The sequence below is a fragment of the Nelumbo lutea genome, chromosome 2, assembly GCF_056320005.1.
Source record: "Nelumbo lutea isolate HS-2025 chromosome 2, American lotus-T2T, whole genome shotgun sequence".
Lineage (NCBI taxonomy): Eukaryota > Viridiplantae > Streptophyta > Magnoliopsida > Proteales > Nelumbonaceae > Nelumbo > Nelumbo lutea.
In genome coordinates this window covers 62,658,710-62,684,908 of record NC_142685.1, presented here as the reverse complement: position 1 = coordinate 62,684,908, position 26,199 = coordinate 62,658,710, and the positions used below count along the sequence as shown (strand labels likewise).

Here is a 26,199-nt window from a genome sequence, read left to right as displayed (position 1 = left end):
CAAAGTTCGAGGCTGCTTGATCTTCACATCTAAACGAACGTCATCACGAAGTCCTGCAATGAAACAGCCAATGAGAAAGCTCTCGGGCAGGCCGTCAACTTGGTGAGAGAGCCTCTCGAAGGCTTCTTGATAAGCCGTCACAATGGTGGTTTGCTTTAGGCGGGTTAATGCCTCTGATGGGTCCTCGTAGTCGGTGGGGCTGAACCGTTGTAACACCGCTTTGGAGAGTTCTTCCCATGTGAGCGGTCCGCAATGCTTGGTCAACCACCTGTGCCACTGTAAGGCGATGCCTTCCAAATGGAAGGAAGCTAGCTGCACTTGTTGGTCCGGAACAATATTTTGAAATTCAAAATACTGCTTCGCCTTGTAAATCCAACCGCTCGGATCATCCCCATTAAATTTTGGGAATGACAGCTTGACGTGTTGATGAGGGTGGTCATGGGTGGAGCTTGAACGGGAAGTATGGGGATGTGAGGATTCTTCATGGGTGAAGGGGTTGGTCTCGGGAGTGGTATTGGGAGTGGTTCGTGAGGCTCGAAGGGCTTGGAGTTCAGTTAACACTGCTTGCAAGACAGTGTTCATTTGGTCGAATCTCGACTCATGTCGTGCTAAGGTTTCATTGACCTCATTGCGGAACTCCGCGTCCGTCTTTCCACCGGTGTCCATGGTCGAACTGGCTCTGATACCAATGATACGCTCAAGTTATCTAACAAGAGGGAGAAGGATCTAGAATAAGGAGAAGAGAGAGAGAGAGAGAGAGAGTTTGTTTGTAGAAAAGCCAATGCCAACTCCATTCATTCAGGCTATATTTATAGCCTTATGGTGCTACAAACTGGGAGTAGAAATAGGAACTACTGCCCCTTAATCTTAGGAGCTTATCAACAAAAAAACAGAATGCACTTATCTAGGAAACAGAATGCACTTATCTAGGAACAGAAATTGAAGACTTATCTAATGCACTTATCTAGGAAACAGAATGCACTTATCTAGGAGCAGAATTGAAGACTTATCTATTCTAACAGAATTAAAACTGAATGGATAAGGCTTATCCCAACTAAGAGCTAACATGATCGGGTTTTCTGCTGCTATCCACTTTGACCGGGTCTTCGGCTGCTGCATGCATGCACGTATCATAACCTTCAACTTTGGGGATAGTGAGCACAAAATTTTGTAATTATGATTTTTGCACTCCCATATGATACGAAATTTGTAATTCTTGTTACATTTATACTCTTCGGTAGTGCAAATTTTGCATCTTGAAACTGATGCAAAAATTAGCACCACATTCCTCTTACCTCAATTCTCTTTCTCAATAAGGGGGGATCACATCATCTTTCTTTCAAACAAATAACCCTCTTCCTACATCCATTCTGTTTCATACATTCAGCTATTTGTACTTCCATGCATTTAGACCAATAGGGATGAATTTTGCACTAAAAACAAACAGAATCTTAGGCTCCGTTTGTGAAGAATCAGCAAAATGCAAACAAAGTCATGTGTATGAACCTTATATACTTGTATTTGCATTCTTCTCAAACAGAGCCTTAAGAACTTTCCCTTAATTTATTTATTTATTTATTTATTTCTCTCGTACTTTCAATCAAACCAAACATAGCCTAAGATTTCAAACTCGTGGTTCCAAAGTAAAGAATAGAACACTCATTTGCATGCCCCACGAATAATGCAACAAGTTATTCAGTGCGAATGTGCAATTACCAAAACTAAATAATTAGGGAAGTTTGTGTTTATTAGAAAAGTCTCCAGTATTGTGGTCAAGGTGCTTGGCTTAGAAGGGCAAATGAGGCATTTGAGGTACAAAATAGAGGGTCAGCCATTCCGGTGACTTGAGGTAGATGCAAAGGAATTCGGTGCCATGGACCATTAAAACTTCCTCCTTACCCCTTTTCTCGAAACTAGTAGTTGCAGGATTTGATTCTGTCTCAATGATGGAACAAACCAATTAATGAATAATAGGGCATTATAGTCATTTTAGTTATATTCATTTACGTTAATGTTTAGATTGTTAAGCAGAAGCTTTTTGTTTTAACCCAAAAAGAATCACGACTAAAGAAAAATCAGAGAGAAGAAGAATCACGACTGGGGCGATGGATGAGTGGCTGAGGGCCTAAGGGTGGAGCGAGAGAGGGAGCAAATCACGTGGGTGCCCTCGGGATTATTATCACATCTCTATTCATAGAGCACTATCACCTTGTATTGGTAACATCTTTTCATGAATGACATTAGAGATATTCTTAATGTATAATTATATATTTTGTGAGTAGAGATAGAACCATAATTTATGGGTAACAGATCGAACCACATCCGGTGGTCCATACACGTCACCTCCTTGCTGGGTTGACTTGGCAGGTAGATGAATCTTGATGGGTGAGCTGATGGAAGCTTGATTAAGACTATAAGACATGGATAGTTGGTCTATGAATCACGGGAAACATATAAACCAACGCCTTGCAATGAACTCGATCTCCTACCCACAGGACACTATAATTAACATCTTCCATGTTTACATATTACCATCCATGGGACATAGTCCCAATGTACAGCTGTAGTCTGGGTGGAAGATCGAGATTCCCTCGCAACTCTCAACTCTCAGTCGTTGATCTTGCTTCTGCTTCTTTCATTTTTACAAATGATCCTGTGAAACTAAATAACCGTTATCCTCTCCGGATTAGCTTATATGATATCGGATTTGCTTATAACCAATCAGCTGGTATGATAAAAAGGTAACCAATAAGGTAGGTGGGTTTGAGGTTTTGATTGATGAAAGCTTTTTTGGTATCATTGAGAAGCCCGTGCAATGCATGGGTGAAAATGAATGCAAAAATAGTAGTTAAAATTATAACTAAATTCATTAATGTAAATTAAATATGATAAAGAAAATACAACTTGGGATGAAAATATGGACTTGACCCCAAGTTTGGAAGAACTTGGATTATTTCTTTACTATTACTTTCTCATTTGTTTGTATGTGTGTTATTTATTATCTTTCATGCATTTTTTTTGTATTGTATCTAATTTTTACTTTTCTCTACTTCATCAGAAAATATAAAGTGGGCTGTGTCTTGCCAATACAACACAATTTTGCAGGTTGTTTATGCTTTAATAGGTCGTGCCATGCCAACACGTGGTTCTAAGTGAGTCGTGCCCTACTTTATGAATTTTGATGTATACAATTGTTTATATATGAAATTAAAAAAAAAATTACAATATAATTTGAATAAAATAGTATAATAAAATTGAATATATATATATATATATATAGGCATGTTCTGTGATGGGTTGCGGGCCTATACTAGCATGGTACATCTTTTTGTTCTATAGCGTGCTGATGCATGAGCCTCAAAACCCAAGCCCAACATAACCCAAGTGTATGGGCTAGCCTAATTGCTACAATGACTGGGTTGTGTTGGGTATAACCCACTTTATAATTTCACATTTACAGAGATTAAATATTTGAATAGCAAAAAATGCTAAAGGTAAAAATGAAAGGATGCAACTTTGGTTGATAGTCAATATATTAACTGTTAGTATTCATTTTTATTGGAAAAAACTTTGTTTCATAGTATACGTCACATTTAATGATAGGTCAAATAAACATTGGAATAACAAAAACATAGAGGGTAAAAAGGGATCATAATTCAATCCGATCCAAAGTCTGATCATATTTTATCAGATTTTGATATCTTCATTACGGATTTTCAGATCGGATTGGATAACTGGATTCGATTAAAAACTGAATCAGATTTAGATCACCCCTATCCAATTCAAAAGGATCCAATATGTTATTTATATTATACTTTTATAAAGTTTTTATATTATTTACTTATTATAAATAAAACGTGTATATATGATGAAAATAGTTGAAAAATACTTTCATTTTTTTATTATTTAAATTGTTATATTTTCTTTTTTAATAATTTATTATTTAAAAAAAAACTAAATCTGATTGGATCATATTCAAATATCCAACATCCTTATCGAATTCAAATCTAAATCAATATTTGTGAGATCCGATCGGATTGGACCTATAATTTATTAGATCGGATTCAGATATACCTTGATTTGAATCCGATTTGATCCATTTGCATCCCTATAAAAAGGGAAAGTGTAATCAAGCTTTTTAACAAAACATTGTTACCATCCTCATTTTTATTATAGAGACTATAAAAATATATAATGGTTATAGAAAAATAAAGGTATAATGGCTAAGGAGGGACAATAATGAAAATATAAAATACTAGATATAATATTATAAAATACAATTAGAATAACAATGACTAAAGGGGGCAATAATAAGAATAGATATGTAATTGGAATAATAATGACTAAAGAGTGGTAATAATTGAAATAGATAATTGGATTATCCATCTACTATTCTCATTTTTACATATGATAATAAAATGAAATAAAAACATCCTATCTTTATTCCTCACTTTGAATTGTTGTATCATAAAAATTAGGTGTAATGACTTAGGGGCAATAGTAGACTATACTGTTGTAATCCTAGGCATCTGCCAAGTGGGTGCTGTAATCCTGTATATAACCACAGGAAGGGGAATATTCTTAAATTGCATATTAGTATTTTATATTTTGTGTAGTTCCCAAATTTCAAAATGTGCGACTACGGTACCTGATCTTTAGTCCCGCCATTAGCATTCCTTCTCTTATCTATATCATGATATGTGCAACTTTTAAAAATGTCATAACTATTCTCATTATTTTTTAACTATTTTACCCTTTTTTTCAAAATCATTAAAACTTAGGGTTCTTTATTTTCATTTAAGCTTGAAGGAGTGATTGTAATACATTTGATATGCCTCCAGTGGGAATTCCATTTGTGGCTTTATTTAAATTTTGGGTTCTTCATTTAAGCTTCCTTATTTTCTAGTGAATTTAAATGTTGGGGCAATTCCAATTCTTATGCCTATAGTGGGAATTCCATCTGTGGCTTTTACTTCAAGGTGCCAACAGGTTGATTGATAAGGTCTCCTGCTGGTTGTAGCAGAGATTTGGGACCAAAACCCACCTGCACCTTGGTTGGGGGATGGGTTACCCCATCATGTATCCCTTGAAGTAAGAGAGAGAGATGATGCCAGCCATTGCTGTCGAATTTGGAAAAGTGATCATGGGATTGAGTATTGGAGTAGTGTTAATGTGTTGTAAACGTAAGGCTCCATTTGGAAAGAGTACAAATACAAATATGTACAGTAAGAAAATATCAAAAAATACAAGGTTTTACACTCTACAAATTTGTATTTATACTCTTTCCAAACTGAGCCTAATGGTCCACTAAAAACAATAAAAATTGTAAGGTTCCTATCTTCAAAACTTGCACCTGAGCAAGAAGAACACAACCACCACCACTTTCTTTGCAACTAGTATCTATCATTTGACCACCGACTAAGTTACTAATACCCAACAAATTTCCTATTAGACAAGGAACTCGGTAATATGCTACTGTGTGGTTTCTATTTTTCTTTGCCATTGATACTTCTGCTGCTATCGTTGTTGATGACCACCGGCGCCCTTGAGTACAATTCAATGGGCTTAGTCTCTACTGCTTTCAGAGATGACAAGTTCTTATGTGCTATTGATGCCAACAACAAACATGTCATTATTTTAGTGGTCTTCCTCTCAAGGCTACTCTCAGGGGGAGAAGGTTTCATGTGTGGCATTGTAGCTTATGTAATGTTGATATGAGAATCAACATCTATATCTATCTGAGCAAGTGTTTCCCAAGTAAAATTTATTCAAATAAGTGAAATTCCAATGTTCTTATGTGATACAAGTGTTATTCAGATAAAAAAAGAGGTAAAAGGGATGGAGTATTATGACACACTAAATACTAATAAGCCAAGGGGGCCTAACTTCCTTCACACCTCAACCACCACATATCCTCTACATGTGGTATTGTGGTAAACTATTCCATCATATTTTGATGGAATAGTTCCAATGCATATGCTGATGTGAATGGAAGAAGTGTAACTCTTCCAATGCCTTTACAGGCTGGGCATACTCTGAGGCCTGAGCATGGCATCAATTGGGTGACCACGTCTATTGTAGGAATTGCAAGGGTATATATATATATATATATGCATTAAAAGACAAATCTTTTGTGCAGCCTTTATGTACATCCACCTGTATATCTGTAGCAAAATTTTCTATTTCATCTCTAAAGAACTCAGAAAATTTTATGGAACGAATCAGAGAATTCTCGTGATAAGAATAATTAATGTCGTTTATATCTACAACAGAATATTCACCATCCCGAGTCTCTAGTGCGCACCCCTATCATACATACTCTGTCCTACATTCAGAGTCTTGCAGATAGGGTTGCAAGTCAGGCCAGGTTAGGTCGGGTTGAGGCTAACCCTAAGTTTTAAACCCCCAACTTTAACCCTAATCTACCCAACCCTAACCCTAATCAAACTCTTTCAACCCTAAGCCAATCCAGCCCAACCATATTCTCATCCCTTAAAATTTCGTAGAACTTCTTAATCTCAGATCTTAATTTGACTTTCACTATATATATTAATCCTATGTTTTATTAGTATTTGTTTGTTAATGTTTTTATTGGTTTTTAAGTACAAAGTTTAAGAAAAAAAGCATTTGAAATGATTATAGTTTATTATGAGTTATAACTTATAATAGATCTTTTATGGGCAACAAGCTATGGGTGGCAAACAACAAAGAGGAGATTATGAATAAATGATTCAAAAAAGCATAAAAAAAAATGTTATTAAGGTTTTTGTATTTTCAATTAAGTAAAGTGATTATCTTAAAAGAAATAAATGATGGTATGTGGTAGGAGCTATACAATTATCATGCATCTAGACAAATCAATGTATGATATCATATATATAACATATATTTATATGATAACTATAGAATCGGGTTCGGGTTGGATCGGATTGCCCAAGGGGTCAACCCTAACCCAACCCAAAATAAAGTTGGATTCATAAATTTCAACCCTAACCTGAGCATCAACTCAACCCAACCCCACCTAAGTTGCAGCCTTACTTGTAAAGTCTCATAAGCATCTCTTATTTCTTGTAACTTCCTCTTTACTGAAGGATTGTTCTTATTTGCATCTAGATGGTATTTTTTGGCAAGCACATGAAAGCTTTCTTGATGTCATCTTGACTAGCATCTTTAGGAATACCAAAGATTTCATAGAAGTCTCATGCATCTTCGTCAAAAGTATTTCTGTAGTTGAGAAACTATCAAGCGTAAAATAGAACCGGCTGAAACTAAGGTTCAAAATTTCGATACATATGGATTGTATTGGCCTATATGTATCATATTGGTGGCCTCTTGATACACCTTTATAAGGACTGTTTTGGGATCTGACCTCGTTCAAGGGTAAACAGGCCTTAAATCAAACCCCTTTGTACCAATTTGAAAACTTAAAAACTAAAGGAATAAAAAGGGAGCCAATATATAAGCAAATACGCCCCAACTGACATATCGACATATATCGATATTTTGAACCTTGGCTGAAACACCAAAGCTCCACCGAATCAAACCCCATTATAGACAGGTAATGCATTGGATACCAAAGAAAGCATAGCTTGGAAGAGGGATTTCTAGGCAAAACCTAATCAACTGAATCTACCCATTCTGTAGCCTATTCAACGTTCAACCTTGTAGATCTCAGCCAGGATTCCATTGCGTCAATGATTGGAAACCAAGGAAGGGTCTATCAAACCAGGAAAACGTTAACTGTAATGCAAAGAGAAAAAATAATTTAGGGATGCAAACGGAGGGACCGGATTCAAATGATGGTATATCTGAATCCTATCCGATACTATGGAGGGCAGATCTTCATATCAGATCTGAGTCTCTCTATCGATTTGAAATCAAATCCGATGAGAAAGTAGGATATTTGGATAAATTTAATAAATTGTTTGATGTGGTATAATCCGGCTGCTTCCTATTGGAGATGATCTGGCTGCTAGCAACGACAGGGATTAGGTAACCTGCAAGAGATGAGTCAAAGATCTCGGGGTGGCTTATCCGGCAGGGATACTCCGATGGCTAAGTTAGCACCCAGTAGTAATAGTAGTAGAGAGCTTGAAGATGATATCAGTGAGTTAGAGAGCAAAGATTATGCATACACACATATAAAAAACATACCTTCGCCCCTGGGGGGTGAAGTCTTTATATAATGGAGTTCTCATGGGTTGGTGGAGTAGTTCCTGGATCCTTGCTGTGATGGGATCCATTTGCGTGTTAAGTGGGTAAAATGCTATCAACCGGTAAGATTGTCCATTCCCGTCTGAATTGGGGAGTGTGTAAGCTAATATAGCCGTTATAAGTCATAATCCCTTAAAATGCGGAGTACGATGGTGAGCTCCTCGGGGTTGTAACGTGGAAGTCGGCCTGAATGGGAGGTGAGCTGCATGTAAGGTACCAGGCTGCCTAGTGGCGAGCTAACTAGTGGCAAGCTGCCTGAGCTCGTGTTCTTCATATCTGACTTGATATGAATGCCGAAGTGCCTTGGGACCGAGGTGGTTTTGGTGTGACTTCGTGCCGAGGTATACTCGTTCCGAGGTAGTCTTGATCGAGGTGGTCCATCTATCCGGGTTCGATCTGTAGCAGACTTGATATTGTTATCTTGGTCGAGATCCGATACCAGGGTGACATCAGTTCGGGGGTATCAGGGTGCCCGATGTTGCTTTGCAGCGAACTGATCTGTCACTTGTGTCGAGTCACGTCCATGTGTTGATCTGATCATGTTGAATTGCCACTTATGCCGATTCATGTCCACGCGTCTCCCTATTACGAGGTCGGGCCAAATTTCCCTTCATCAATATTAAAAAATAAAATATAACATTTTAAATAAAGAAAAATAAAAAAATACAAATACCTTTTTAATTATTTTTTATATATACATATTTTTTTATAAAAAAACAAATAATATAATAAATTTACAAAAATATAATATAAATAATATATTTATAAATAAATGAATAGTATATATATATAGGATCGAATATGGGGTGACCCAAATTCGATCCAATTACTAATCGAATCATATTATTTGATCGAAGATCTAAAATAAGGATATCAAAATCTAATAAATGGGATCGGACTTCGGATCCATTTGCACCGCTAAAAAAATATGCCTAAATTCTATTTATAGTTTTGCATCTTTGGACCTAAATGTAAATACTCTTAGAAGATTGTTCTAAAACTTCGAGGTTTAGTAATTTTTGGAAAAGTACGAACAACGCAATGTAGATTTCTGAATTTCACTGCATAACTATAAACATTCAAAATGTTAAAACCCCCCATTTTATCCATCAATTCCCACTCGTAAATTGGCATCAATTCCGAGTTGGCACCGACGCCAACTGTACTTTTGAACATAAAAATTTTGACATTGGGTTGAACTGTTTTTCTCTAATTTTTTGCCTATTCAAAATTTGAAGGGTATTTTTGTCTTTTCACGACCATCTAATGTTTAGGGCTGTTCATAAGAAGGCCCAACCCGACCAAACTGACCAACCCGGACAGGTCCAACCCAAATCAGCCGGGTTATCTTCAGCACGGGTTGGTTTCAGATTGTAAAACATCATAAACTGATGGTTTGGGTCGGTTTTCGATTTTCTTGTGTGAAAACTGAAATCAACCCGAACTGAACCGACTAATTGTCCCTTTTTGAAGTTTAAATTAATTAAGCCCCCATAACTAATTGTCCCTCTTCAAATCTATTACATTGGCTAGATTAATGATTGTAATTAACTGTCCTGAAATCTCCCTACAGAATTCACTCAAATCCCAATTAAGACGATTAAACTTCAAAATGAATATATAATCAAAGGGATAGGTTGGTGGTTTTGGAGATAAAACTTAATTACTGAAAAGATATATAACATATATACCTCTATAATAGGCATTATTATTATATATGGGTTTTGCTCTTCTTCTCCTCTCTAAAGTCCAGACTGCGGACTCGAGGTATATCTTGTTTATCAAAAACAAGGCTTTTTCCGTGTTCACTACCTCACATATTGTGGTGCCACGGTCCCCACATATATATTGTAGTTGAGTTTCTATCAAGCATGGTTGAACTTACAGCCAAAATCGACCCAACCCGGCTCAAACCAACTAGGTCGGTTTTGCTTAACACTAGATCAGTTTCGATTTCAAATTCAGATAACCCGACCAGGTCGGGTCGGTTGGAAAAATCTCAATAAACCGACCCAACCCGACCGGTGAACAGCCCTACTAATGTCCGTTAAGAATTTAGAAATAAACTGGCCCATGCTACCATCGTCATAACATTTGACTCAATTCTCAAGAAAGAGCGCCGGTTCGTTCGTTTGCGGTTTGATATAAATCCTCCAAAGTCCGACTGGGAGAACTTAGAAAAGAGATAGAGACTCGAGCGCGCGAAAACTAGGGCAAGAGGAAAGATGATCATTCCTGTTCGCTGCTTCACCTGTGGAAAGGTAACTTGTCTTTATCTATCAACTAATGTCCTACGGTTTCTGAGCCTTCTGATTTAAGCTGCGATTTATTTTTTTGGTTTATTTCTTTTTCTTTTTTTCTTTCTCCCTCTTTTGCTCTCTCATCTGGTTTTTCGTTTTAGTTCCTTTTGTAATAGAGTAAGTTATACTGCTGATTCTTCTCCTCGAGTTTCGCCTTTGGAATCGCACCTAGATTTTACAATCATCTCTTCGGTTTTGTTTAGGTAATCGGCAACAAGTGGGATACGTATCTTGATCTTCTCCAGGCCGACTACACCGAAGGGTGAGGAAACTATGTTTACATTTGTGGATTTTAAAAGTTAAAAATGGTATGTGCTCTGTGTTATTTAGAAGCTGTTGTATCCTTCTTGGCAGTAGCCCTCATTTTCTTCCTGAGTAGGATAGTTGGGATTGAGTTACTCATTTATACTTGGCACTTACTTGAGAACTCTGAGATTTGTCCTTAAAACATAAAAAAATAAAAAAATTGGTTGCAATGGCTTGCAAAATCTGTACTTGTTGCCGTGCTAAATAACTTCATTTCTGTCATGTTTAATCTAGATGTAGCGGTATATTCGGAGAAAGGGAAACGCCTAAACTTAATAATTTACAAGTTGCAAACAACAGAAACAATGTTTTGGATTACAAAGTGGGATGCTTTATTAGTACAGTTACATGGTTTATAAATAAACGTGGAAACATTCATCGGACAAGGAGACTCCATTTTGAGAATTTTGTTTCTGCTGGGTTCATGCGTCAGCCATGAGAAATTAAATTTGTGATGAAGAACTTATGGATGTATTGTTGTTGAGTGCATTAACTTGCTAATTTCCTTCTGTAGAAGGGCTTATTAGTAGACCTGTTCATATTTTAGTTTTAGTGTTGAGTAAAACTATAGAATTTGTTCCACTTTAAGAGGTAGTCATAGAAAAATATATAAAGAGGAAAAGTAATATTAGAATCAATTTTGGATAGGGAAAAAATAGTAGAAGCGTAGGAGTAGAGATGAAAAAGGAACATAAGAAGGAAATAGAAAAGAAATGTGAAAGAGACAAGCTAGATATAAGAACTTGATTTTCTTTCAAGACATTGAAACTTTTCTTGAGCTCTTAATGTATGTATGAATGCACACACACACACAACAAGGGGGTTGGGTTTAAGGCCTGTCTACCCCCTGAACCAGGCCAGACCCCAAAACACCCACTGTGGGGGTGTATCGGGGGGTCTCCGATACAATATTATCAGCCAATACACACCAATACGTTTCGATACTTTGAACCTTGTCCCAGAATTTTCATACATACACACACACACGCGCACACAGACACACACATTAGAACTTTTATCCCTATTTCATACACTTCGCATCAGTATCAGCTGTCAAACTTGCTCTCCATCACATGGATAAATGCAGCAATGTCATGTATCATTATGAACTTTCTATTTTAGAATCCATAAGGCAGTGTATTATGCTAACTTGTACCTAAGGAAATTGAGATGTTTTTTTTTTTTCACTAGAAGCTTTTGAATGTCAGAATATGAAACAAGTATGAGACGTGTACTATGCCCACCATCTAGAAAAATTTATGTTATTCAGTTCTAATTTAGACCTGTTTGCAGCAGACTTAGAACCATTGACCACCTTGCCAAGCTGCTATGCCTTTTGACTTTTGATTGGATATAGTGAACTATGCAGAATTTTGTTTTTGTTGTTTAGTCAGTCATATCCCACTTGTCTTGGTAGTAAGAATACTAAAGCAAGATCCTATATCTACAAGTAGGGCTGTCAAGGGACTATGAAAATCTGTGGTCTGATCTGAAATCCGATCCAATTAATTTGGACTTGAATGAAATATTTTCATTAACCAATGTTTTAAAACATGGAAGCATGATGTGAGGCATTCAACTACCTAGAGGTGTGAGGTGTAGTTCAGAACATAAGAAGTGTAAGGCTCCCGAACACCAGGCATAAGCCTCCTTAAGGGGAAGGGAGTGAGGAGGAAGGAGGTGGAAGGGGGAGGAGGAAGGAGGTGGAAGGGGGATTTTTTTTTTAATTTTTAATAAAAATCTTTTGAAGGATATTTTTTTATTTTTAATAAAGATTTTTTGAAGGATCTATTTTTTAATTTTTAATAAAAATCTTTTATATTAAGAAGTTACGTCTCCTTAAGAGGAAGGGGATGAGGAGGAAGGAGGACCTTTTTTTTTTAATTTTAATAAAAATTGTTTATAGTAAGAAGAACAAAGATGTATAACACTAGCTAAATGAGGAAGGAGGGTCTCATTATTCTGTCTTTTTGCGAGGTGTGCATGTGGTGTACACCTCTAGCACAGCTAATGAAAAAGGCATATGAGGTGTACGCCTGTTGTACCTAAGGCATACACCTTAGATGTATCAACGCCTCTAGCATACACCTCAGGGCGTTTTAGAGACACCTTGCCTAGAGGTGTTCCTCCAGACATGCCTCCCACACCTTTTAAAACATTGACTTTAACAGATCAGATTTGTATAGGGCAAATAGCATCTGATTAATAATTGGATTGAATTCGGATGTACCCCAATCCAATCTGATAAAGTCCAACTTATATATTAGCAATTTTTTATATATAATATAAATATGTTTTTTTTTTGAGAAAATTTAACCAGAATTCATTAAGATGAAGAGAGGGAACATGGGAAGATATACAAAGCAGGGGAAGAACCCCTACAAGTTACAAAGGAGGAAGCTTGTTGCTATACAAATGCTCCAAATACACACCAAATTTAGCTAGGCCATCTGCAGTATGATTTTGTTCCCTAGGAATCCAAACTAAATTAACATTTAAACAGTCCAAAGAATCCCAAGCCTCTGTCAAATAATGATTCAGCCCCAGGGACCCTCCTCTTTGTCTCGTAACCATTTTATTGTATTTGTTGAATCACCTGCAATGATCAAATTCTGAATTCCCAAATTTTTTATTGTCCTGATTTCGGTGAGAGCAGCCATCACTTCAGCCTTCGTGTAGTTAGCCAAGCCAATTGGACCACTAAAAGTCCAGCATATATTGCCCCTTTTGTCCCTTACTGTACCTCCAATACCAGCTAATCCAGGGTTCCTAAGGCACTATCCAAGGTAAGTAATATCTGAGATTAATTCCTCCAGGGTTCTGCTTTTATTGTCAAAGAGACAATTGTTTCTTTCATTCCAAACATCCCACAACATTGCATGTAGCACTGATTGCCAAAAGACTTTACCCCTATCTTTTGGGTGAACCTGTAGTGAAAATGGATGTGATCTGCAAATTCACCTTCGTTGAGGCATGGGATACAAACATGAGGAGATATGGAGTGTCTTCCCAAAAGCTTTTTTTACAGGACATCGCAAGTATTTACTTTTTGGAGACAAGCTTCCCAAACAAAGAAGCAAATTCTTGAAAGGATGTGGCTACACCAGCTTTTCTTACAAGGAAAGGAGGAATGCTGTTCATCAGCGATCAAAGCCCTGAACATAGACTTGGAAGAGAATTCGCCATTCGGGTGTAGGATCCAGATTCGGGTGTCAGAATAAGAGGGGGAGATGTAGGCTTTTTTGAGGGTCTGAATTAGGGCTATTAAATCAGAAATCTCTGAGTCCCTTAGGGGTCTTCTTAGGTGGAGGCTTAAGGAGTTCTTGGCAGTTTGGTTCGGAAGGCAGGAAGAAATAGTGGCTTCTTGGTCGAGGGAAAGGTTAAAAAGCCTAGGGAAAGAGGCTTCCACGGTGGAATCCCCCCACCAAAGATCTTTCCAGAATTTAATTTTACAACAATTTCCCACTTTATAACTTATAAAAGGAAAGAAGTATGAATGGAACAAATACCTTTCCAAGGATTTGTGGACTTTATCCTATTCAAATGGAGATTGCAATCCCACCCGTTTGCATTTAGTCCGTATATGCTTGAGATGACAGTTGTCCAAAGAGCATTGGGTTCTTTCAAAAATCTCCAAAGCCATTTGCCTAAGAGAGGAATTTTTCTCTTTAAGCTATCCAATTCCCAAACCACCTTCCTCTTTAGGCCTTCATACTTGTTTCCAGCTAACTAAATGGCTTCTCTTTTTCCCACCACCTTCCCAAAGAAAGTTCCTTTGAAGCTTCTCAATCTGATTTCTGACTTTAAGAAAGTAGACTGGCAAATTTGATAAGGAGGCCTTTAAGAAAGTAAGCTTACCCCCTTTTGAGAGATAACACTTTTTCCAAGTTGATAGTTTCTTCTCACATTTCTCCACCACTGGTCTTTAGAAGTTGAGGGATTTTGGATTTCCTCCAAGAGGCATCCTAAGGTAGGAAATAGGGTGGTTCCCCTCTTTGCACCCAACAAAGATTTGAAATTTTCTAGAAGTTCCATTTCCATTGAATTAAAAGCTACAATACTACTTTTGCAAAAAGTAACCCTCAAACTAATGATAAGCTCAAAACATTCGATTGCCATTTTAGTGTTTGTGATGTTGGTTGTGGAGGCATCCAAGAGCAGGATTATGTCATTGGCGAACTGTAAGTGTGAGATGTGAATTTTATCCCTGCCCACTTCAAATCCTTTCACCAAGTTGAGAATAATGGACTTATCAAAAAGATAATTAAAAACATCCATCACCAAAGTGAATAGTAAGGGGGAAAGAGGGCAACTTTGTCTTAGACCCCTACTAGCGTCGAAATAACCTTTCGCTTCACCATTTATCAGTACTGAAAACGAAGGAGAACCAGTACAATCTTTAATCCACCCAATCCATTTTCTACCAAAGCCTCTTAACCTTAAGCAATCAAGAATACAGTCCTAATCCACTTTATCATATGCCTTTTCCAGATCAAGTTTCACGAGGACCTCTGGGATACTAGAAGATTTTGTCTTCCACACTCATTTGCAATAAGAATGCTGTCCACAATTTGTGGAAATCCCTGAAAAAATCCATAAGATCTGACTTCACAATTTCCCAACACTTTTGGAAGAGAAGAATAAGAAAGCCATCCAGCCCTAGAGCCCTATCTCCATCCATGCTGAAGATAGTCTTTTTAACTCTTTCCTCATCAAAGCTTCTTTCCAACCAATCCCTCTTTTCAGTCGATAGGGTTGTGCCTTCCCAATTGTTTTATGTAAACTGGTTTTCACTATCCTTGGAGTAGAGGTTTTTTAAAAAGGAAAGGAAAGCTTCCAAAATTTCCTCAGGATTCTCCACTTCCCTCTGATTCAGATTCAGCTTAGAGATAAAAGTTCTTCCTACTCCTTCCCGAAGCATAAGTGTGAAAAATTCTGGAGTTATTGTCTCCTTTCAACCATCTCACTCTTGATCTTCCCTTCTAACTAGCTGTTCCCATTCCTTCTAAAGTTCTTTCTATTAATTGTTACGAGTTTTAATGCCATTGGCAAATAACCCAATAACCTATTATCTTTTGTCTTTTTACACTGAAGAGTTGAGAGACTTGAACCTAAAAAAAGGATTTTTTATAAGTTTGTACAGTTGGGAACAGTGGCAGGTGGGGGAATCGATCATAAACAAGGAGAGGTAATGTTAGCATAGGTGGGGGTATCAGACAATACTTGAGAAAACCAATAAAAATTTGTGAGCAAACCATAAATTTCCCAAAACGAAAAGGTTTAGGCAGTAGGCACCAAAATCAAAGTCGACCAAAGGTCTAGGTTGCAGGTGTTACAATTGAAGATTCTTTCGTTTTTGCTTGATCAATATTGTTGAGAGCTGTACTTGTGGTTTCTTCATGAAGTTCTGCTTCCACAAATGAAATTCAACGGGGACTGATCCATATCTCACTTGAATGTCCAACAACGGGGACTAATCTATTGGAGGATCGTCAAAGAACAAGATAGTTCACTCTTCACTGTTGCCTTCATTGGTTATGGTCTCTGTACCACAGCACACCATACTGGAGATGAGACTCCAATATATTAATTAGATTCACATGATGTCAGATAATCCAACTGATCCGATGTAGTCGAATTAGATCTATCATTTCATAGATCAGATCTGATTTGGATGTTAGATGTCTTTAATCAGATCGAACTCAGATGGAGGTACATCTGATTCGAATTTGTTCCGATTATTGCCCTATCTATGGCAGGGCAAAGCACATTATCTCTTTTGAACCTTCATTGCTTCTAAACCCTAATCAAATAAAACCCTCATTGCAAGCAAGAAAGAAAGAAGAAAGAAAACATTAAATTAAGGGTTTATACTTTGGTCCCCAAACTTTAAAATGGGACAATTCAGCATCCGAACTTTCAAAATGTAACATTTTTTAAAAACACAAATGCACTTCGAGTGTCATCTAATTTTCTTTATCAACTGTCCAAACATATTGTTTAGTTTCCGATTGAGCCTCGCTAGGGGTTTTTACTGTTCAATCCACTCAGAATTCCTAGCTCCACCGTACAGGTGGGGTATTTTTAATTAACCTTATTGCCGGTATGCAGAGATGCCCTCGATGCATTGGGATTGGTACGGTACTGCTGCAGAAGAATGCTAATGACTCATGTTGACCTTATCGAGAAATTACTTAACTACAACAGTAATCTCTCCCTCTCTCCTATATCTACAAATATTGGGTTGTTGCTGTAAAATTACTGCTGACGGTTTTTGCATTGCAGCTTTGGAGAAAACTGAGTCCAGTTGAGAGGATTCGATGGTTCTGGTGTACCCTTGAAAGGGGTTTCTGTCTCGTTGGGTATTAGAGCTTGTTCCACATCACATTCAGATGCAGCCTGCCATTTGTTACTATTATGTCTGTTTCATGTTGGAAATAGAATGAGAATGATGGCTGTGTTAGCTATGGATTAGTGTTCCTCGAACCTATATGGTAATATATCAATTTGAAAATATGAAATAGTTGCCCATGTTCGATTTTTGAAAAAGCTAGTTACTCTTAATAGGTTAGACTAGTTGAAAACCTTTCTTGCATCATAGCTTTACCCCTTTCACCCTTTGAACCTCTTCCGGTCTCTTTCTTTGGTGAAATATTATTTTCAAGAATCCGTTATATTTATATGTTACCCTATGTATTTATAAACCCTGGATGTAAGGGCGTCAATGGACCGGTTTTTGGTTGGACTCCATCCAAATCAAAATCAATTTGGGTGGATTGGACAGACCAACAAGACATTGCATTTCAGCATTTGGATGGATTGAATGGACCAATGAGACATTGGATTGGACCTGGTCCATCCATAATAAATTTATGTTGGGTTGAGCCAATATCTGGTCCATTGATAGAAGATAAGAACAAAGGTGTCAATGGACCAGATTTGAATTGGAACCAATCTAAATTAACATAAATTTGAATAGATTAGATGGTCCTGACACTGAACTGAACTGGTCCAAAATGGTCCAAAATATTCATTGGACTGGATTAGACTAGGTACATTTGTAATGGAATCACATTGGACTGGATCCGATTGGATCAAATCCAGTCCAATTGACACCCCTACCTGAAACTCTAGGTATAGGGGACGAAAATACCAGCCTGCCTAAACCTAGCCTTGAACCCACCCCAATAAATTGAATACCAAAAAAAAGGGAAATTCACTTTAGTACCTTGAACTTTGGGGGCAAGTGTCAAATTTGTACTTGAACTTTCAAATGTGTCAATGTAGTACCTAAATTTTCAAAAAGTGACAAGTTGGTTCCTGCAGTTAACTGACCATCAGTTATCTATTGAAAATGCCAAATACCCTTCAAAAGAAGACACTGTTCATTGTCTTCTACCTTGAGACTGGTGGCAGGGACCAACTTGACACTTTCAAACATGTCACTGCAGTACCCATGTGTAGAAATAGAATATGTTATTTTATTTTCCAAGTCCTTGGGCAAAATCATTCATTGCACAATGTCAGCATTCATTACAGGTTGAAGGAATTCTGGAGTAATGGACCACGAAGTGGTTCCAGTAGATTTACAACCAAATTTTGCCAACAAATGGGCAACCTTATTACCTGTATGAAGAGTATAGGAGACAATAGAATGTGGAAAAGTGCGCAGAAGATGGCTCCAATCATGTGTAACCACCATGGGACATCCAAGTGAATGTCCAACAGGATCATTTAAGTTTCTGTGCGTCTCCTTCTAGATGGATACGAGTCAGTTGAAGATCCTTAGCATGAATGACTCGACCAAATAGGAAAGGTCCATGATGATCTGTGAGCACAATACCCAGTTCCGATGCAAGAGAAATGTGATCATGTGAGCACCATCCACGTTAATTTTAACAAATGGGGATGATACAGGTATCCTCCAGTGTAACTGTAAAGGCCGACTTGTAGATGACTGAAGTGCAAGGGTTGTAGTCTGTTGACATTTAAGTGTGACCAATTCATCAATCTCTGAGTGAGCGTCCTTTATAATTGCAATTGGGAGGATGTCAATGTTCTCCATTACTTTCTTACACCTTCCTTTCCCCATGTGCCACAAGAGAACTGATACTAAACAAAGAAATGTCATCTAAATGATGAGTGCCATATTAATTCCACCATATAGAGACAACCACTCCTTTAGGCTTCTCTCAATTGGCACCAAGTAAGCCCAGGAAGAGCATTATGCACAGAAGAAGATTCAGCATACTCACTTTGTAATAACTTCATTGATGATGCACAAGTAAACCGGAAGTTCAGTTTGGAGAATTTTTTCAGCAATATTGGTGTTGAAATTGGACATGACCATATCAGTCTGAAAGTCGATTAACGAGGCAACTTTCGTTGTGTTGTGCATTGGGTAGAGATAAAATAGTGGCTAACCATGGATCAAGGTTGAAGTATCGACACATATCGGCCGGTTCAGGGGGTGGAAGAGCCCTAAATCAGCCCCACTGAACCGATTGCGAAAAAAACAAAAAAAAAAAACATGAAAAGCTGTATCAATTCACCCAATACACCCATATCGGGTGTATCGATATTTTGAACATTGCCATGGATCGCCATAGAGGTGAATCTTCTACCCATGAATGTTAATCACTCTCGTGCCTGTCAATAGGTCCTCTCGGGCCTCCAAAATGCTTTACCATAAAGAAGAATCGGAAGATTTTTGTGGAATAGTCCAAAAGGAGAATATGTTATTTTATATTATGGTTTATATTTTATATAAATATTATAATATCACACATATCAAACATTTTACATGTTTTTTTTTTTTTTTCCATTTGCGTGTAAAAATGGCTACGAGGCCCACGACAGGGCCAGGCAAATTCAGGGATCCCCCCGAGAATATCAAATTCTCTTTATCAATAAATTTGGCTCTGCAACTTCTCTGCCTATAAAATATTAATATCCCAACCCTGCTCCCCCAACCAAAATTTGCAAAAATTGTCTAATACAGCCATATTCAAGAAAGAAAATCTCTAGCGGCTCCGAAACAGCTTTAATCCTTAAGATCCAGAAAATAACTACAACTGGGTGGTTGTTTCCTTCGACAGCCTCTTAAAATTCTAGTGAAACCATTATGCACTAGAATCAATTTGTAAGTTACGTCAGACCTAGATGCTTATCACAGTCAAACAACAAAGAGGAACATTTGGGGTTAATCCAATTTCACCACTCAACTGTGTAACCGTAATTGCTTATTATGGAGGTTCTTTAGCTTTGTGAGTTCTTTCCTTCTCTTTCTAGCTTCAGCTGCATCCACCAGTTTCTTACTCAGGTGCGTGCTGGGTGCAAACATCCTTTCTGGTAAAGAGATTCCTACATGACTGGCTGTGAAGGAAGCAGTTTCTTCTGCAGTAGTAGAATCTGGTTGGAACTCATTCTCACACTTGACAGTGGAAGCATGCTGGACACAACTTACAGGTGAAGGCATCAATGGCATCCCCTGTGGATGAGACCCCGAAGTCTGGCCTGCATCTGTCGGGAATCCAGTTGAAGTTTTAGAAGGATTATTATTAGCTGGGATGGCTTCCATTGAACTTGAAGCATCTATTTTGGCACTTGTATTTAGAGATAGGTCATGGTTATCTACATTTTCCAATTCTTTCAAAGATTCTCTATCATGCTGGGCATGGATGGAAGCGTTACCCTGTTCATCCTTTGAGCCAGATAATTTAATGGGGTGAGGCAGGAGATGGTTCCTATGTTCTGGAAGAGGGAAGAACCATGGACATGGTAAGATGTAAAAGGGGGTTCTTGGCCCATTAAGAAATTGGGAGGTTCCTTGTTCGCTTGATGAACTGAGATCGGAGTTTAAATGCACCTGATCAGGCAAAAAAGTAGCATGAGCGGATTGCATTTGGATAGGATTTAATGGTTGAATGATGGCAGGCCAGATAAAGGGTGGAAAGGGGGTCCATTGTACAAAAGCAATGGGAGCTTTGAAGAGGAAGGTGCTGATATCTCAACATTTGTTGATGCAGTTTCTTCTGGAGTTCCCTCCACCTCAGCCTTTACAGTCTTGGCCATCTACAGGATAGGAGGGGTCATCTATAAGAAATATTAGAAAGCATAGACAATGACCTTGCAGATGGAAGCCTTACCTGAGCTTTAAGGTGTTCATTTCTGTCTTTCAGCAACTTATACTCTTTCATGACCAACTCCTTTTCCTTCTCTCAGTAAAAGTGTCACAAAAATGTCAATTGGTTTCAGTAAACGGTGGTGACGTTAACCTAGGAAAGGAATTCAAGGACAATATGGATTGAGAAAAGTGGGTAGAGCAGAGCTCTAAAAACTTGTTGCCGAAAATAGAAATATTTCTACTTTGTTCCCATTTATTATTTTTTTTTCTAAGCTCATAAAACAAAGAGTAAGCTTCTGATAACCAAAACCAGATTCTACAGAAACAGAACCACGTACCCGCTTCATATTCTCATTGGCCCATGCTAGATCAGCAGCTTTTCTTGTCAACTCCTGGCACATAGCCTGAGGCATGAGGATCATAAGGAGAAGATCAACATCCATCCCAGAATCCAATTACACTTGATCCCAATAATGGAATTTCATAGAGAACAAATAATAGAGTAGAATAAACAGATCGTTCAGTGTCTGCCCCATACAATAATATTTCAATTTCTTCAAGAATTCGGACTCACAATTTCATTTTATAATATTTGAATTAATAGATTGTTCAGTGCATCTCGTATAATAATTAATCTATACCATTATTTGCACATTCAAAGTTACAAACATAAACTTCTTGATGTGTCCCACTTCTATGTAGAAGTGGACTTTCCCAATGTAGACTAAATTATATCAGATGCACTGAACAATCTATTAATTTAGTTAGCAGATACTTCGGAAGATAAGATTATATATTCCTCCAATCTATCACTGTTCCTACATAACACTGTCTCTAAGAAAACTTTTTCTATTGATACTGCTTTTCAAAAAACTTGTCTGGTTCTTTAGTTAATAACATTAAATAAAGCACAATTTTATGGAGTGGTTGAGGGAAATGTTTTTCTTTCAGGTCAAGTTTCTGAAATTGACTCATCTTAAGGGAAACTACGAGTAAGAGCATTCAAGAGCTGCTAATCCAGTTTTTCATGAGATTTCTCATTCTGCAATTTAAAAATTTTAGTAGCATTATGTGTGATATTTCTTGTCCTATATACCCTTAGATGACCAAGCAGTATCTCACGAACTTTAGAGGTCACTTCATGCTAAAAATTCCAGCTGTTATGGGTCCCTACCCAGTCTACCCTTCCCAAGACCCTGGATTTTAGAGACCAGAATTGGGTAGTGGACCTTTTATATCTTTATGAGAATTCATACAAAACCATCAATTGTTCATGGACAGGAAAAGAAAAGAAAAGACAAAGACAAAGAAATAAATAGCTTTCCTTTATGAACAAGCAAATGCACATACATGGTAAAAGTAGTATCAATTCTGGAAAATATATTTCTACACAATTATACTTCATAGCATGGATACCAAAGTTAGGCTGACATACTCAACACTAAAAGAACCCATTTGCACCATCTGAAACAGAAATAGAAATAGGATAAGAAGTTACACTAAAAAAAAAATAGTGCATTTCAAAATAGCAAATACGAAAAGAAATAAAATTGCATGTTGTCATGTGTTCAATATGGTGTAAGAGTGCCCTGCTATACATGTTCAAACAGGAGTCAACTCTTTTCAGAAAAGGCATGTTCTATCATGTTAAGACAATCATGTATATTACTGGGTGAACAACATCCTAGCTTTTTAGATCTTCCATCCTTGAAAGACTTCAAAGGGATTAATTTCTCTACATTCCCATCAAACTATCGTATGTATAAATGTTCTTTATATAGACAATCATGTTAATATGCTGACGAAAATAAAGTTCTTGTACATGGGAACAATTTCATCCTACAAATAATAAAACAATATCTTATTTGTTAAAAGAAAAGAAGTAATACCAACATGCGAAATCAGAATTCATAGACATGACAGAAAATTTTATAAAAGAACATATCAACCTGCCTACGGCGAATTGTCTGCCTTGCGGATTCTCTATTGGCTAATATTCTACGTAATCTGCGTGCTTCCTTCTCAGCCTGCATGGGACCATCTTCAGCTGGAATTTTGGAAACTCAGACAGTTTCAGATGTGAGATTTAGAAATTCCCACTACCTCAGTCAAATTTTGCCTTGACCTGCCTCTAACAACTGATGCACAACCTGTGGGGCGTATAGCACTTGATCTATGTAATTCAGAATCTGGTTCAACCTTCACTGTTTTTATCATCATCACATTATTGCACAGATTTTTAAGTTGCCTCTGATCTATCATTGCATCCTCCTGCTTTAAAGAAAAATGATCTTAAATCTACACAAACTAAGAGGTATGTCAAAATTTAGGCATAAATAGTTGGTGAGCTACATAGACGATAATTGATATACTTGTACAAATTATTATCTCCATTGATAGATAGCTATAAAATATCAAAATCTAGACTCCTATTTTTCCTCTGGCTGTTTAGCACAACCTAGTGTACAGCGCATGGACTCAATATAATGGAATCAGGCACTAAAGAAAGTAATCTCCCTGAGCATTTAGAAACCTAAAAAAGAAAACCTTAGGATTATACTTCATTTACTAATTTAAATTTCTTTATTTGACATCATGCATCTGTTTCCTTTAGTTTGTTCTCTTTGGGAAAAAGCGCTGTTACTGGGCTAGTAGATTTTCTTTCTTTTTTCTTTTTACTTATTTCTTTATTTATTTGGATAAGATTTAGAAAGTAAAAGGTTATTGTCCAACAATGAACAACCCCTCCCCACCCAAAAGTATTTCTCTTTTCTTGCCCATGCATAGGTTCCAAAGTTTCTGCACTATTAAGTATACATGAATAGTTCAATTTCAGTGTACAGTTTTACTTGCTCAAGACTAGAGCAGCTCTAGCAGAAATGATTCCTGTACTATTTTTCTTTCCATCATTTATTTTCTTTTCCATGTGAATTTTCTTGCTCCTGTCCATAAAACCTAGCTGGCTGCCCAAAACCCACGTGTACTTCCCTCTCACTCCTGGTCTGATTTCAGTAGAAACTCAGAACATACTGTACTGAACTCCTTCACTCAACTCATAAATCTCATCAGCCTCCTAAGCTCTATTGTTTGTCCAACCATATTTCCCTATTTAAAGGTTGAGCACTACTTCTAAAATACACAAGAAACAAATCTAGCGACTGCACTGCTTTTAATTTTCTGACCTGTTTTCAAATTTCGTAAAGATTGTCATTGAAACAAGTCAAAATGTAGACAGCAAAATCTGAAGGTTATGTAATCAATTTAGCATGGATGGACATCAATGCCAGGATCTCAGAAAGGCATAGGTGAACTCCAAAACACATTGAATAGGTGTAAACAAATTAACAAATAAATAACCAGAGAGGCGAAGAACCGGTTTTCTGTAGTTAGGGTGCTAGTCCCAGTTCAAAATATATCTTACAGATAATTTTGAATTATAAATTAAGCTTCTTTTTTCCTCACTTCTATCTTTTCTCTATTTCCTCAGGCTCAGTTTGGAAAGAGTGCAAATACAAATATGCACAACAAATACATACAAATACAAAATACAAGGTTTTTCACACTACATATTTGTATTTGTACTCCTTCCCAACTGAACCTCAGGTCCATTTCATCTCCCTCTCTCACTTCCTAAGGAATTCAAGTAACTAAGTTCCTTCACATATTCCATAAGAATTTCTTCTGATTTTACTTATCAAAAAAAAAAAAAAAAAAATCTTCTGATTTTGGTTTACAGGTTGCCTACATTTTACAGTTTTGTCAAGTGGCTGTTTGTTCCAGCCATTACACATTAGTCTTTAGTCAATTAAGAAAGGCCACAATGAAAAGTAATATTAATCATCTAATAATCATGTGTCAATACAATAAAAGATGGATTTGAATCAAGAAATTCCAATTTTTATCCAAACAAAAAGCAGAAAAATGAAGAAGGTAAAGGTAAATGAAATTAATTCCAAACACCAGATCAATTCCCTCTTCTTTTCCTCTCCAACTACAATATTTCTCTTCTTACATCGTATCCAGAGCAAAAGCTCTCATTAGCTACCATAAAACCACCACTTAAGTAAATTCAAAACCTGCAAATCCATAGCTACCAAACAAATCCGATAATTCAAACTTCAATACAACTCAACCTCTCCCGACTGCAAATTTAATAAATTAAAACAGCTACCGAAAGCAGCCAAACCAAACGAACAAACAAGACCCGGGACAAACAAAAACCAATTAAACTTGAACAAGATCCAAAGACCTCACCTTGGAAATCTGAGTATCAGCGTTCTCCAAGTCCTTCCCCAACTCCCTCGCTGGAGACTCACTCTTGATTCGCTTCCTCGATCTCCTTCTTTTGTTCCCCCACTTCCCGCTCGATCCACCACTAGGGTTTTCACTCTCGAGCTGCGCTAACTGAACGAAATCCGCTAAAGCTCGTGCCGCATCGAGCTCGATCTTCACCATCCGATCCACCTCGCATTTCGACTCGTTACCCCAAAATGTCGCCTCCTCTTCTCCCTCCGCCGCCACTGCCGACGACGACATCGTTGAAGAGCACGAACCGGAGCATCTTTCTCCAGTAACACCAGAGTTCTCTCTCTGCGAACCAATTTCCTTTCCGTGCACTCCCTCTTGGAACGCCATGAGAGAGAGAGAGAGAGAGAGAGAGAGAGAGAGAGACTCAAACCTCAAGATGGACAAAAAGTAGGACCGAAGAAGCTCAAGTTCCTCCAACGGTCGGAAAGAGGAAAAGAGAGACACAGAAACATGTGACACAATCACTCCTATATCCACTCGCTTGCCACGTCACACTGAGCCTCTCTGTTAGATTCTGCGAAGCAAGCCACGTTAACCTCGCCATCCACGTGGGAAACCGAGAACTTCTTCGGTACGATGCGCATGCAGTGACAGTGGGACTGAGGTGTCGGGATCCGGTTGCGACACCCAAACCTGATACCAGCGAGAGTGGTAGAGGAGGGAGAAAAGGGAGAAGGTGGTGTTGCGGACCACCGTGGCGGCGCCGCGGCAGGGAGTACAAACTAGTTCCGGCGTTAGCAAACTGAAGCCGAGAGTCGGAGAGTGGAAGCAGAGAATGATCAAGCCTACAGTCCATCAGCTTTCTTTTCTTCTTCTGATTAAGCAAAAACTTCTCTGCTTTTATCCCTGAAACTCCATAAACAACTGAGTATATTCTTACTGATGATGTTTCTACCTTGCATGAATATAGCTTAGTTGATTCCTTCGTCGCTTTCTCTGTTTCTT

General features: G+C 37.6%; 2 protein-coding genes across 2 annotated transcripts; one reads left to right on the top strand and one right to left on the bottom strand.

Annotated features, from left to right (window-relative positions):
• The first annotated feature begins 10,282 nt into the window (after window positions 1-10,282).
• Window positions 10,283-17,369, top strand: LOC148871132 (DNA-directed RNA polymerases I, II, and III subunit RPABC5). Its single transcript, XM_088973117.1, has 4 exons — window positions 10,283-10,475; window positions 10,718-10,776; window positions 16,932-17,026; window positions 17,106-17,369. Exons 1-4 carry the CDS (start codon window positions 10,440-10,442, stop codon window positions 17,129-17,131), a joined length of 216 nt encoding a protein of 71 aa, XP_088829243.1. The 5' UTR covers window positions 10,283-10,439; the 3' UTR covers window positions 17,132-17,369.
• A 2,528-nt stretch (window positions 17,370-19,897) lies between these two features.
• On the bottom strand, window positions 19,898-25,696 carry LOC148871131 (Basic-leucine zipper (bZIP) transcription factor family protein). The gene is given in 7 exon segments (XM_088973118.1): window positions 19,898-20,736; window positions 20,739-20,894; window positions 20,969-21,034; window positions 21,285-21,350; window positions 22,896-22,973; window positions 23,050-23,217; window positions 25,201-25,696. Coding segments are annotated over 7 exon segments (1,512 nt in total). The 5' UTR covers window positions 25,483-25,696; the 3' UTR covers window positions 19,898-20,040.
• Between the last annotated feature and the right edge of the window lie 503 nt (window positions 25,697-26,199).